General features: G+C 51.3%; 2 protein-coding genes across 2 annotated transcripts; one reads left to right on the plus strand and one right to left on the minus strand.

Annotated features, from left to right (window-relative positions):
* Nucleotides 1-660: 660 nt before the first annotated feature.
* Triagg1_2464 (uncharacterized protein) lies at nt 661-6,492 on the minus strand (the record flags this gene model as incomplete). Its single annotated transcript, XM_062896648.1, has 2 exons — nt 661-5,874; nt 5,941-6,492. The coding sequence occupies 2 exons, from the start codon at nt 6,490-6,492 to the stop codon at nt 661-663; spliced, it is 5,766 nt and encodes a 1,921-aa protein (XP_062758676.1).
* Nucleotides 6,493-8,206: 1,714 nt separating this feature from the next.
* On the plus strand, nt 8,207-10,132 carry Triagg1_2465 (uncharacterized protein; the record flags this gene model as incomplete). Its single annotated transcript, XM_062896649.1, has 8 exons — nt 8,207-8,288; nt 8,343-8,392; nt 8,441-8,485; nt 8,544-8,691; nt 8,759-8,839; nt 8,910-9,472; nt 9,543-9,854; nt 10,100-10,132. The coding sequence occupies 8 exons, from the start codon at nt 8,207-8,209 to the stop codon at nt 10,130-10,132; spliced, it is 1,314 nt and encodes a 437-aa protein (XP_062758677.1).
* Between the last annotated feature and the right edge of the window lie 2,336 nt (nt 10,133-12,468).

The following is a 12,468-nucleotide window of genomic DNA, read 5'->3' on the forward strand; positions in this document are numbered from 1 at the left end:
CTACCTTTTTATCGTTGTGTAGCGGCCAACAATTTTTTTGCCTTTTTTTTTTCTGCGGCGAAGAAAAAAAAAATACGAATCTTTTTTATTGTTTCTTCTTTTACTTCGATGTACTTATTTTTATGACGTACACACGAGAAATCACCTTTTTTTTTGCACATAAAGACACAAGATCCGAGATAACATGACGCATTTTTGTGCTTTTTTTTTATTAGCCTTTTTTATTTTTTTATTTTTAAGTTATCACGATGGCTTTTTTTTTTGAGATGGAATATGAAATGGTGGCTTTATTGTTTGAGTAGTTTATGAAATGGCATGGAAATTTTACAAGTTTGGTTTGAGTAGAGGGGGTGGTAATTTGATACCTTGATTAGAGATATGATAAAAGGAAGGATTTAATGGCTTTCTTTACTTTTACCCTGAATGCAGATTGCGTGCGGTATGTAGTGGGATATGAATGAATAATGAGAGAATTTTATTGATTCCTTTTTCGACATTGTTCCTGGCTAGGATAAGATTCTCTCCAAGAAAAAAGAAAACTAATAGATGTATACCGATACGTGATATTCATTACATTACTTGTCATTCCCAATATCTCTCTCAACTTACATATAATCCATCAAGACAACTAAATCCACCAACTTTGTAAATCATCATAACTCACTTCTTAGACCCCAGCCCCATGCCATCAAACTGCACACTCCCCCTCCTCAAAAACATCATCGGGCTTCCGATCCTCAGCGCCGCCGCCGCAGGTCCGCCCCCATCCAGCGATGCTAAAACGCCCGGCGGCAGCCCCAGCGACGGGATGCTCGCCTCGGGCACGGCCTCCAAGCCCGGTGGCCCGGCGGCGGCGGCGGTGGCGGGCGTGCCCTCAATGTGCTGGGCCTTTTCCAGCGTCTCCTTGTAAAACGCCTCGAGGGCGGCGGCGTCGGAGCAGAATGCCTCGAGTTCTTCCTTGATGGCCTCGGGCTCGCCAAGGTGGGCCGTGGGGTTGGCGGAGGAATGGAGCTGGTGATGCTTGCCCACGGGGCTGTCGTTGGTCGGGCCGGACATGTTGACGGCCTTCATACTGGGCGAGTAGTGGTGGTATGGATGGTGGTAGTGGTGGTGATGCTGGTGTTGGTGCAGCCCGCCGTGATGATGGTGCAGGTGCCCCTGATGGGCGGCATGGTGCATCGAGGAACCCGCCATGACCGATTCAGAGAGGTTAAAGGAGTCGTACGACGGTACTCGAGGGCCGATTCCGTCCGTTAAGCGACGAGGAGGTTCCATCGGGGCCATGTTCCTGGCCGCAGCCTCTCTCTCCTTTACAGCTCTTCTGCCGTACAGCCTATTTGCCAAGACGATGAAATTGCCATCATCCGTCACCTGGGCGAGCAGAACTCCCGAGCGATGAATGTACTGCGTGTACCTGTAATCTGGACGCCCCCAGGAGTAGATAATGTCTACATTGCTGGGATAGTTCGCGGCAGCCTCGATATCCAGCACAAAGTCAAAGTGCCGCAGTATGGATTTTTGATAAAAGTGCTTTGTCGGGACCGTCTGCGGCCCCAGAGAGTTTGGATCGTAAAACGTCTCGGGCTGCTTGTCGGGTGGCTGGACCGCAAGCTTGATGGCGAACGGCTTACGGAAGGGATTGACCTCGGTGATGCCGCTGGCCTCCCTGATGGGCACCTCGACGAGGCGAAGGCCGTACTGGCTAGCCTCGCGCTCCCAAACATCGACGGCGTCTTCCACGAGCTTGGCCGTTGCGTTCATCCAGTCGATCCTCACGTGGTAGCAGTTATCTGGGTTGTGAAGGCGGTCGTAGTGCAGGTCAATCCGTTCAGGGCGATATGACCTCTTCCTAGGATCCACATCGTATCTAATGACCTTGCTGAGGATGACTTTGGGGCGACTCTTGGCGATATGTGCCGACGACAGCGTAGGAGTACTGGTCAGCGATGACGGCGAGTGGTCTTCGTGTACCGATCTTCTACCCGAGCCCATGGACGACTCCGTCATCGGTGTCAAGGGCAGGGGATTTTCCTTCCTCTTGCTGCCGAACCAGCCCGACGAGTGTTTCGCAAACTCAGGGGCAAACTGGTAAAAGTAATTACCGTCTCGGAAACGGTGTCGTCTTTCGACGTGCACAAAAAGCCCCTTAGACTTTTCTTTTTCCTTCTCCTTCTCCTTTTCCTTTTCAGCCACATCCTTGTCTTTGCCTTTGGGCTCTTCCGGCACCATCAGAGCATTGCCTAAATCTTCCGCGTCTTCACGTGTCTCGAGATCATCAAAGTTCTCCAATAGCCACGTCGTCATATCAGACCCGAGGAAAGAGTGATAGTGCAGCCGAAGATGCCAGCGGCGATTTCGCAGAGGCACGCCGCCCTGTTCCACTGGCTGCTGCATGGCTTCGGCCAAGACAGAAAAGTTCAGGTTGGACTTTTCGAAACGGTCTTTCCTCGATACGAGCTGATGCTTCTTACCCATGCCGCCCTCGAGGCCCTCGATTAGGGGTAATGTTTCCAGCTCAGCCGCAATGACAACGGACGGATCCTCTGTCTTGTAGACAATATCCAGAGGACTACGGTCCAGCTGCCCGCGCCCTCTGGCCGTTTGGAATCGACGTTCCGAGGGCGGTACGTAGCGATTCTTCTGCCACAGCTGCGCCAAGCGCTTGATGCCTTCTATCCTGATTTCTTCAGGATATAGACCGTTTTGGGTCCTGGGCACCGAAGGGTTCTGGGCGACCAGTGGGATGAAGACGAACCGGGCCCTCCAGAAGCGCAGGCTCTCCATCATCTCGTCGTGGTGGCCCGCAGCGTACGAATCAATCATGTTCCAGTTACGGTCGGGCCTTGGAATCGATAGCAGTTCTATATGTCGGGCCTCATAGTCTGTATCAAACAGAGTTCGGATGGCCGGCTTGTACATGGGAGAGAATCCGTCCGGCAGCCCCGACATGTCTGCCGTGGGTTTTCTAATGTAGATGTTGACCTCTACTTCAGTCCCATTCACGCACGAGAGCTGATGAATAATGTTGCCAACAGACATGAATATACTGGTGCCGTCTTCAAGAACTTGATCACGCGAGAATATATCCCCGAGCTTGATGACCTTTTGGCCAAATGCTCTCGCCACGGCTGGACCAACTACCACCTGAAATCCTTGTGAAAATCGGAGGCTAATCAGCTCGCTGATAAACTCTTGTCGAGTCTTTGGTTCTTCGGACGAATCGTCGTCTGCGTTTTGATCCACATTGTAAGGGTGCCTCTGATACTCGGTATCGAACTGGGCTCTGGTAGGAAAGTATTCAGTCGTCAACGGAACTGCAGCGGGACAGCATAGGGCCTTCCATTTCTGGATTTTCATCTCGGAGATGCGAGGAAAGATGTGCTGCCAGCGTGTGTATAGGTTGGCCGCGTCTATTTGATTCTTCTCTGGGTCAGATGGATTCAACAACACCAGCCAAGGACTGATTGCTGACGATGGCGAAATCGTCACAGGAGGGTCCGGCGTCACGCCGACTCCGGCACGAAGTTTACTCAAGACAACTTTGTGATCTTCCGTCCGGAACATGTTTTGATATAATTCGCTGTCATCTTCGGGACTGTCACCATGAGCGCGGGACATTGAAGTATGTGCAGGCGTTCCAGCTTTGAGATTGTATATATGCATATCGTGACGATTCGACCCGTTTTTCTTCAGGATAGGGATGCTTGGCGTGGATGACATTCTCTCTATTGTAGGATCAGCCGCCTCCGGCCTGAGCCTGGTTACTGAGAATGGCGATTGGCTTCTGATTGTCTGGGGAGTGGATGGTCTCAAATCCGGACGTGATCGAGGAGTTGGCGGCGCGTTTGACTTGGTAACGGCTGCATTGACAGTTTCGGCTTTCACTTCGGCCGCTGCGATCTTTGGGGCTGCTATGCCGAATCCTCGGTGCCCAAGACTAATTTGCTTCATAAATTTGGGCTGTTTTGACGACGAAGATGAAGATGAAGACACCTTTGCAACGGCCGGCAGTGGTAACTGCTGTGTAGGAGTAGGAGAAGGCGATTCTTTGAGAGGTAGTGGATCTGGTAGCTTTCGCTTTGAGAACATGTTCGGCTTCTCCATCTCTGCTTGGTTCATGGAGAGCTTCCTGGCCGAAGGGACATTATTGAATAATTTCTTTTCTGGAAGAGAGGATCCCAGAACATTCAAGTCCTCTATATGATGCCTTCGAGTTTCATCCGACCTGCCACCTGCTTCCGAGCCATGGTGGTGGTGGCGCTTGTGGCGAGTCAGGATGGCTCTAGAATCATCAAATTCCTGTAGCTGTCTCCAAGAAGGTCTTTCCGCGGGCCGCGCGTGCCTTTCGGGCGAGAATCTCTGAATTCCCTGGATGGTATCATATAGATGATCCGGAAGACGACCCGGGGGGTTGTACCAGATATCGCCAATCGCCTCTTGGCGTCTCTTCAGGAAGCTATTCTTCTCAAAGATATCGCTGGGATAATGAGAGTCCGAGTGCAGCGGAGTGATTTCAATCTCGTTCGTATCAAGTGCGCTCCGCATCTGAAGGTCGTACATGCGGCATCTTATTTTGAATTCATCATCGTCGTCTTGCTCCATCTTCTTGGATACAGACAGGGCCACGCCCGCGTATGAAAGTGCCTCGTTTGAGGTGCCCGTCCAGAACGACACGTGCAGCCATTGCGGCAGTACATAACACCATTCATCACGCCTACTCTGGGAAAAGTGTTCAACACGGCGCATCATGTCTCTGCTTTTCGAGGGCGAGAAAGAGCCAGAAGTGGACTGAAAACTCCCGATAACGGGAGTTGGTTGGCCTGGTGTGCTGTCACGACTGTGAAAGGACCTCGAGAGTGAATGGTGGCGATCTTGAGAGGAGTCCCCCGCTATTGAGAATCGTGGATTCCGATATCTGAAAAGAGGAACAGAATGCAGGGGCATCTGAGCCATGCAAATCAAATCAATCCCGATGCCATTTCCTACAAGGGCTTCTGTAGTTCTTCGCAGTGTCTCATAATCCACTTCAAAGATGCCAGCGCCAGCGCTAATGACAGCGATGGAGATGCCTGTCCTAGTCAAGTCTCGATCGATGTAATCATGAGAAAACTGTGCGCAAGCAAGGTTTATGGCCTCGAGAATATTGCCGTGGATGGCAAAGGAAGACTCGGCTCTGATCCGACTGGCTGCCTCGTTCCCAGATGCACCTTCTTTGAGGCCATCGAACGGATATGCTGTTTGGTGATGCAGAGTGATGTCTTTTCGAAAGTAGTTGAGTTGCCTTTTCAGTTGGTACAGGATTTTGGTCCACTCTCCGCTAGCCATTTCACTCACTACGACTCGATAGAAGTCTTTGTATGGACGCCGGTTCCCGTAGGGCTGGATTCCCGTGTAGTAATCCGATTGGAGTGCGCTCACGTCCAGCTCATTGGTCAAGCCCGTGTCATACTCGACACGAGCAAAGAGGACAATGCTGACCAAATGTTTTACCTTGAGCACGGCCCACCTCTTGAAGAGAGCTGGCAGAAACCCGTTGACAACTTTATTGAACATGATTTCGCCAGAGCTGTCGGAGTCAAAGTCCCACATCTCCTTGGACATTTGGATAAAGAGGACATATCTAGCTGACTCGCTGCGAAATATTGGCCTCGTTTCCCGACCAAAGAAGGCGGATTGGACGCTGTTCCCATTCACAAAGACCGTCGTGATTTGCGCCTTTATCGTGCCCAAAAAGAGGAGGGACTGTCCTTTATATACGGTCCGCTGCGTAAGCTCCCCGACGGCTACCCTCCACATATCTGCTCGTGAGAGATACTGATCCTTAAATATCATCTCCACGTGTGTAGCTTCGGTAACCGGGTGGTCATTGTCAACCTAGTGTGGGGGAGAATATGTCAGCCATATAGATCTACCTGGTATACGTCATGAGAAGAAACGAACTGGTGCCAGTAGGACAATGGACCCCTTCTTCATCCCAAATATGTCCGCAATGTGCTTAACAACTTGTATTTCGATATCGGGATGCCGAGCTTTGGTCTCCTTGGGCATATCCTTGGCGACAAAGATGTACTGGTCGCCGAGGGAGCTCGGGTCGCAGGGGCCGATGTGTTGGTATCGCAAGCTGCCATTGTCCTCATACGACTGCTTCTTGAGGCCGCCAAAGACGGCCGCCGATTTCACAGATTCCGACTTCACGACGGCGATGGACATCAAGGTGCCTGGCTTGATATCGCCGCCAATCAGGTCCAGGTTCAGCAACACCTCGTCTCGCGAATATCCGTCATTGACCGTGACGGCGCAATAGCGCTCCGTCTTTCGCGGCTTGTCATCCTTGACGTCCTTGACCGTCGAATGCGTCGAGACACTCCTGGGCGAGGCGGCCGATATCTCGGATGCGCGGTCCGAGTTGGTCGAGCTCGCCTGTCGAAGATGATGGGACCAATGCGGTCCCCTCCGCGGAGCCGATGGTGCTGCGCCGACATATCGGGACATGGAATCGGCTCGGGCAGTTTTCACGATGAGCAAATCATAGGGGGGATGGTTTATGGGAGCATAGCCCGCGAGCAGCTGCGGAAGATGTTTGCCAGTTCAGCAGCTGATGCGTGTCGCGCGACAATTTGGGGGGGATGAGATGAATGCAGACGGTTTGACAAGCTGAGCAGCGGCGGCAGAAACGGAGCTTGATGGTAGCGATAGACGCCTCACCGCCTGCTGGATCCATCCGCACTGTCTCAGTTGGGGTCACGGCGAGTGTGGGGCTGAAGACTGCGGGTACTCGCTACCTGCCGCAATGCCACGAGGAAGCACCCAACCAAAGTTGTGCATACCTTGAGTATTGCTCTTACTGTGCCTCATACTGTATTGGGTATTACAGTTGAGGTGAAACATGTCCAGTGCCACTCGAGATAAGCTTCAAAAGAGGTTTACTTTTACCTTTTATCCCGTATTCCTTTCATCAACGACATAGAGTTACATTCCAAAGTTTACATGAGAAAAATCGCACATTGTGTATTTCACAGTACCCCATCACAACGTGACTTGTTTGGGACAAATCAAATGCTACATGGACCTAGTATCGAATCACAGCCAAGGCTTGCCAATAAGGGGGAAACTAACAAACAACAAAGGACTGAGAAATTTGCCATTCCGGTGTGCTTCCCGCTCCAAGTTTGCTACTACGCTTTGTAAATGTAGCGAACCGGCTACGAGGCATCGTCACTCCATGAGTAAGAGCGTTACATGGATGGAATGATCAAGACTGGGCATCAAATCACCGGCAGCCGAGTCAACGTCGGCGTTACGAGATGGGTACATACTTGGTACCCCAATCCTGCTTTGTCCGTCACCTACCTCCAACCCTTTCGTATCATCCCCCTCCCGGTGACACCGTGCAAGTTTGCTCAGCCCAGGTCTTGGTATTTGAACAAGCCTCATCGCAGGCAAACCAGTTTCAATCAGCTCAGAGTTGTTTGCCTCGAAGCCGATGACAGCGGGATCGGCTCCTGTCAGTACGTGGCCCATCCCGCCAAGCTATAAACTGTTTTTTTTCTCGGCCCGTTGATATGCCAACAAAGAGCATATTTCGGCTCCATGGAGGGTACGCCATGAGCACGGTCTTATGCTCCGTTGGCTCCTTCGACAGTGCCAATGTTGAGAAATGCTGCGTTATCGAGGAACCTTTGATCCGCCTTTCTAGCGCGCATTCTCCGTGCAAGGGTTCAATTTGGATCACCGCAGCATTGGAGGTAGGTTGCCGTTATACGGAGTGCTCTGATCGGATACCTACTTGCCTATGGTCTCCCTTGCAAAATACGAAGTATCCGTTGCGGGGGAAACTACCTACTAAGTAGGCATAGCAATTGGCAGGTAGAGCCGTCAAGCGCTCCGTTTTCACGTACTCGTAACCTTGGAACCATGCCATGCTTGATGCTAAAACAGATTGCATCTCATCAAACCACGTAGCAAAAAGCTGGTTGGCATCGCCCCGCTTCAGGCACATCCATCGGAATTCCCAAGCGGACGCCGCTGCGGGCTGTTTGGTATCCCTGTGGCATGTTGCAGTGATGAGGAGACGTCTCTTCTCCTTTGTTTTTTCTGATCCATATAATCTTAGCTGTGGCCAGCATCGACTTGGTCTCGTTGACAATATCCAACATCGCCCTTGATATTGCAATATACACTCCGTATCTGTTATCCCCGAAGCAAGATGGCAATCCGAATTGGTCGCAAGGAGCGATTGATGGCGACAATAGCCATTTCATTCTCTTTTTTCGTGGCCGAACTTACTGGTGTGTCCGACCATGATGATCTCGAGTACCAATCGCCCTAACGTGAATGCAAAGCCGGATTTTACACACACTCTCTCGCGTTGCTCGCTGATGCGTTCCACTATGTATGGCATATCTCCAAGAGAGTTGATAGCTTCGCTGACCTCTTGTAGTTGAGCGATTTGCTTGGATTTGTGGTGGCCTTGGTCGCTGTCATGGTCCGTCCTCCCCCAATCTGAGATATAGCAGCACGATCTGATGGACTTTTTTTCTTAGAAGTCTGAAGAGAAAGTTCCGCCAAAGGAATTGACATTTGGATGGGCGCGTGCAACGCTTTTGGGCGCGTTTTTCAATGGCGTGTTCCTTTTGGCGCTCGGTGTCAGCATCCTTGTTCAAGCCATCGAACGATTTATCAACGTGGCCGGTGAGTTGTAGCAGTCAGGCTGTAGGCGGTTTGGCGGAGCTGAGCTGACAATGAATTCCATCGAAAGTCGTCGACCAACCGAAGGTCGTCCTGATCGTGGGATGCGTTGGCCTGGGACTGAATCTCCTAGTCTTGTCGTTTCTTCATGGTAAGCTCCACCATGAGCTCCCCCCTTTCCCGCAACGCCTCAAGCCAATGGCTAACGAATGATTGTTTAGAACATGATCACGATCATGGTCATGGCCACAGTCACGGTCACGGCCACAACCATAAACACGCACATGCGCACGAGCACGAGCACAACCATGATAGCAACCACAGGCATGAAACCCTGCACGAGGAAGATGCTGCCACAGCCACAAGAACAGGTGATGGGACGGCGCCCGAGGCAGAGGCTCGGCCCACGTCGGTGAGTATTCTGGCCCACCAAATCAAGCTCGCTGATCTGACAAAAGAAACAACCAAGGCATCCAACAGTCACCACCAGCACAGGCATGTATCACTCTCGCCATCTCGCCCGGGCAGAGACTTGGGGATGCTCGGCGTTATGATCCACGTAGTTGGTGATGCCATCAACAACATTGGCGTCATAGCAGCGGCCCTCATTATCTGGAAAGGCCATGGGGAGGCACGATATTATGCCGACCCTGCCATTGGCGTGTTTATCTCTCTGATGATCTTCTTGACCGCTTGGCCATTGACTAAGAACAGCGGCCGCATTCTGCTGCAGATTGCTCCTCACGAGATAGATCCTGATAACGTGAAGCAAGATATCCAGAAGGTGAAGACAACTTTCCATCCCCAAGCTGCTGCACACCTCATAAGGGGTTGAATGCTGATCAAGCACACAGGTCGCTGGTGTTGAATCTGTGCATGAACTTCACATCTGGCGACTAGATCAGCGCAAGTCTATTGCATCTGCACATGTTGTCGTTGACGGTAGGACCGTCCGAAGCTTTGCAGACACAGCAAAGACCATCATGGAATGCTTCCATGCGTATGGAATCCACTCGGCAACACTGCAGCCCGAGGTACTGCCTGCTCACCAGCAACGGCAAGCCCAAAGCTCCCCCGCGGCTTCGAGCCCTGATACAACAACGACAACAACAACAACAACAACGCCGACTCAACAGCAGCGTGATAACGGCGCTGATTGCCAGATAGTGTGTGGAAGCCAGTGCAGCGAAATGAGGTGCTGCACACCGGTACACGTCTCTTGAAAGACCAGCACTGGCAGTCAGAGAGGGCACACCGCGAATGTAACGAGAATGGAAGCCCCGTCCTCACTTGAAGACAGTAGAAAGAGAAACTTGGATAGAGCCGGGTGAGATGGTTGTTCCAAGGGTTGCGATAAATGAGCGCATGGGAAAAATGTATTACTCGCAGCTATTGACAGCTTTGGCAATAGGAGGAGCGCATTTCCGCGACAGCAAATAGTTAAGCGCCTCATAAATAGAAGTTTTGAGAATCTTAAATCATGATTTTGAACAGAAAATCGCATTCGCTTACGCGTCTCTTACTGACGAGCCCTTGTTCACGCATCTGGGAGAAGAGGGAAATGAAGTTGGAAAACTGGAGGCCACGTTCTGTATTTCTAATAGCGGTGGCCATCAAGGTTCTCATTTATGCCCCCGCTCGAGTCTGGCACTGAGACCAGTAATAACAAAGGACAAAAGCACATCATTAATTACATCTTGGCTTAACCGGTTACGATGAAGCCATTCGTTTTATTTGATACTTGAAGAGGATGCCATTTTCAAGCTAGCAGCTGGCTGAAGAAATCCTGATGGACAAGTCACAGTGGTCCAAAGCCAGAAAACAGATCTGCATGTAGTCTATCAAGTAAACACAGGAACGGAGCTCTTTTCCCGAGCTCTTAACCTAAATGCTCTAGCAACGGAAAACATCTTCCACATAACGTTAGTATATCCCGATCCGTATGTGGGTGGCAGACTACGCTATACGACTCGCGATGAGGTGGGCAAGCGGCGAATGTGGACGAGCATGAATCGATTCTCCGTATATTCGCCGGTTTGATCTCGGCGAGTTCCTGTAGGAGCCTCCTTGGCTGCAACTGAGCCTCATTGATATCCAGCTGGCATTTCTAGTGCTTTGGAGCCGGTTTCCACCATGCCGAGGCTCGGAATGTGGGCATCTGGTGAAAGAGCCATGAGGCAAGCAATTTCGGCCTGATCAAGCGAGGTCAAGGCCTCGGGTAGATTGTATTCGATACTCGCGCATCCGACATCCATCTTGATACTACATGGCGGAATGTAGGTAGTAACCCTACCATCAGTTGGTTCGGGTAAGGCCCCCAAGGTTTCTGCAAGCTGGGTCTCAGGTGGCTGCATCATTCCTTGAATGTCACATGTGCAAGCAGCATGCAGTAGGCGGGACGCACAGATAACAGGGCTGCTTTCTGTACATGCAAAACGGCGCACACCTACATCATCCTACACGCAGTCAAGCAGTGAAGCCGTTGGCCATTGATGCCAGCCCGTGTGCAACGCTCCTCTTGGCCTGTGAAAGTTTTCCATCTCAGGGCCTCGCTTTGCACCGGGATCCCCTGGGCTCGGCACGGCGGCGAATTGTTCTAGAAGAATGCCCCATTAGCGAATGGCAACAGAGTTTGCGCTTGCCATTGGACAAGCTCAATGGCAATGAGTCGTGGCGTTGGCGTTTGGTGGGACCGGCTCTTGATAATAGAACAGCAGCAAACCAACAACGCGCTTTGACAGCTTGGCTGTTATGTATCCTGGCCGGAAAGCTCCGGAAATGACAGATTCGAGGAGAGAGAGTGATAGATGCCATTTTTGGAAACCATTGTCGTTGGATCTCTGCCAGATGTTGGTCACATACCGGCTCGTGGATTTCAGAATCAAGCTAGCAGCTGACGAATCGTTTTTACATGCCAACTCTCTTTCTCATTCCGATTGCAGGTTGATGCCTGCATCCTTTCCAGGATAGGGGGGACGATTACTCGAGCCAGCGCCGGCCATCATGCCTTCTTTCTTGGCGGCATGGAAAGCAAGAGAAGAAACCTTGGCCATGCTGGTGTCTATTTGGAGGGAGGCCGGCAGACCCGTCCTCGCTGATACCACCGTACGTGGCTTGAGAACTTGTCGGAGCTTGCAAACCCAACAACTGCTTCACTCGAAGCGAAGAGACCACTGCGCCGTCGTTCCAATGGAAGGCGTTTGAAGGTTTCAGCAACATTGGCTTCAGCCCACACACACGAGATACGAGCAGGCCATTGACTTTCCAGAGATCTAGCAACCGTAGGGCCAAGTGTCCCTTTTCTTCCATCGGCGTTTATTACACGCCAGGGTACGAGTTCGGCACTCCTCCAGGAACCGAACCGACTCCGCTCGAACTTGACCGTCTCACAGCCCTCGGGGCCAAACCCACATGATGGAGGCAAAAGTATCCGCTGGTGAAGTGCCGGGCACCACTGCTCCACGGAATTGAACAGATATAACAGCGAGACCGCTTGATGCTTCCAAAAATAAGGGAGCACTCGTAATACTGCTGCTCCCTATGTGTATCTGAGCACTCCATAGACCTATCCCATAAAGTGCGGGCGTACGAGCAGCTGCATGGTGCTTCTATATGCACGAACCATGCCATCCCGCGCTCCGTATTCATCTCACTACCTGTAGGGAGTCTCGTACAAAGCACCCAAGTTAGTGCTTGATATCTGAATGGTAAAAAAACGGGGCTTCCTTTTCGCTAAGGCAGGCGACGGTCAGATTTTTACCTGCTAGTTAGTTACCCGCA

Source organism: Trichoderma aggressivum, assembly GCF_033847375.1.
Source record: "Trichoderma aggressivum f. europaeum strain CBS 100526 chromosome Unknown scaffold_006, whole genome shotgun sequence".
In the NCBI taxonomy this organism is placed as follows: domain Eukaryota; kingdom Fungi; phylum Ascomycota; class Sordariomycetes; order Hypocreales; family Hypocreaceae; genus Trichoderma; species Trichoderma aggressivum.